At 39.3% G+C, this 1,625-nt stretch overlaps 1 protein-coding gene and 1 pseudogene across 2 annotated transcripts in view; both read right to left on the bottom strand.

Moving 5' to 3' along the window:
- Positions 1 to 305: 305 nt before the first annotated feature.
- LOC113454327 (erythroblast NAD(P)(+)--arginine ADP-ribosyltransferase-like) overlaps positions 306 to 1,625 on the bottom strand; it is a 30,699-nt gene continuing 29,379 nt past the window's right edge. For both annotated transcript variants that reach the window (XM_087918927.1, XM_087918926.1), the window contains exon 5: positions 306 to 414. In XM_087918927.1, coding sequence (XP_087775053.1) covers positions 405 to 414 — 10 coding nt within the window. In that variant the 3' untranslated portion in view covers positions 306 to 404. The remainder of the gene's footprint in view (positions 415 to 1,625) is intronic.
- On the bottom strand, positions 658 to 1,482 carry LOC148123717 (uncharacterized; annotated as a pseudogene).

The following is a 1,625-nucleotide window of genomic DNA, read 5'->3' as shown; positions in this document are numbered from 1 at the left end:
AACCCTCACCCTCACGCTAACCCTAACCCTAAGCCAATCCATAATCCTCATCCTAACCCTAACCATAACCCTAACCATCATCCTAACCGTCATCCTAACCCTCACCCTAATTCTAACCCTAACAATAATCCTAAGCCTAAACCTAACCCTAACCCTAACCCCAACCCTAACCCAATCCGTAATCCTCATCCTAACCCTAACCCTAACCCTAACCCTTTAATAGCTTAAATAAAAGACACGATGAAATGTGCGTCAGCGTTCCAAGTAATGCACTCATAGAAACACAGACCTCCGAGGCAGGCAGCTTCCTCAAATAAATTTATTGGACGCGTCATATTTGCACAACTGGGGAAAGCTTCCAAGATGGCCTCAGCCCAGGTTGACAAACGGACCCCCTTAGTTGATTAGAAGCTCCTAGAAGACAAAAGGGGACCAAATGGGGTTAACCGGCATTTGACTAACCGCTTCTTCCCACCCACCCCCACCCCCCTCGTGGTCCCTTTGGCTTCTGAGGGCAGCGGCTTGTGAAACTTGGGCTAATCTGCCTGCTTTCACATCCCAGCGCTTTGCTCGTGTAACTTGCGGAGAGGGGGAATCGCTCCCACTCTACTAAATCCTGCATCCTCCCCTTGTACAATTTAGAGTCTAGGGTTTTCTTTACTTAGTAGCGTAGACATAGACATAGACATATAGATGATATTGATATAGGTGATATTGATATAGACATAGACCTAGAAAAGGCCATAGACATAGAGAGAGAGATAGGGATAGGGATAGAGATTGAGATTGAGATCGATATAGATAGACAAATAGAGATAGATAGATAGATAGATAGATAGATAGATAGATAGATAGATAGATATCGAGTCTGATATCGAGATAGAGATTGAGATCAATAGAGAGATACAGATATAGATACATAGATCGATAAATGGATGAATGGATGGATGGATAGAGATAGATAGATAGATAGACAGACAGACAGAGATACAGACATAGACATAGATATAGATTATATAGATATAGATATATAGATATATATAGGGATAGAGATAGTGATAGATTGGTAGATAGATAGAGATAAATAAATAGAGAGAGAGAGGGAGAGATAAATAGATAGTTAGATTATCTATAGTTAGTTAGATAAACAGATAGATAGAGATAGATAGACAGACAGAAAGACAGACAGACAGACAGATAGATAGATAGATAGATAGATAGATAGATAGATAGATAGATAGATAGATAGATAGATAGATAGATAGGGAGGGAGGGAGGCAGGTATGATAGGTTGGTAGATAATTGAGAGAGATATGTAGATAGGTAGATAGATAAATGATAGAGATGATGGAGAGATGGATAGAGAGAGAGATATAAATGATAGATGATAGGTAGGTAGATAAATGATGGGGAAGATGGAGATAGATAGATAGATAGATGAATGATAGATGATAGGTAGGTAGATAAATAAAAGAGATGAAGAGAGAGAGAGTGAGTGAGAGAGAGTGATAGCGATAGATATAGATATAGACATAGACATAGAAAAGGCCATATACATAGAAAAGAACATAGACACAGAGAGATAGACAGATAGATAGGGATAGGGATAGAGATTGAGATTGAGA

The sequence above is a fragment of the Pseudonaja textilis genome, unplaced genomic scaffold, assembly GCF_049901715.1.
Source record: "Pseudonaja textilis isolate UNSWEBS1 unplaced genomic scaffold, rPseTex1.2 PTEXSCF22, whole genome shotgun sequence".
NCBI classification, from domain to species: Eukaryota; Metazoa; Chordata; class Lepidosauria; order Squamata; family Elapidae; genus Pseudonaja; species Pseudonaja textilis.
This window is presented reverse-complemented; position numbering and strand designations above follow the sequence as displayed.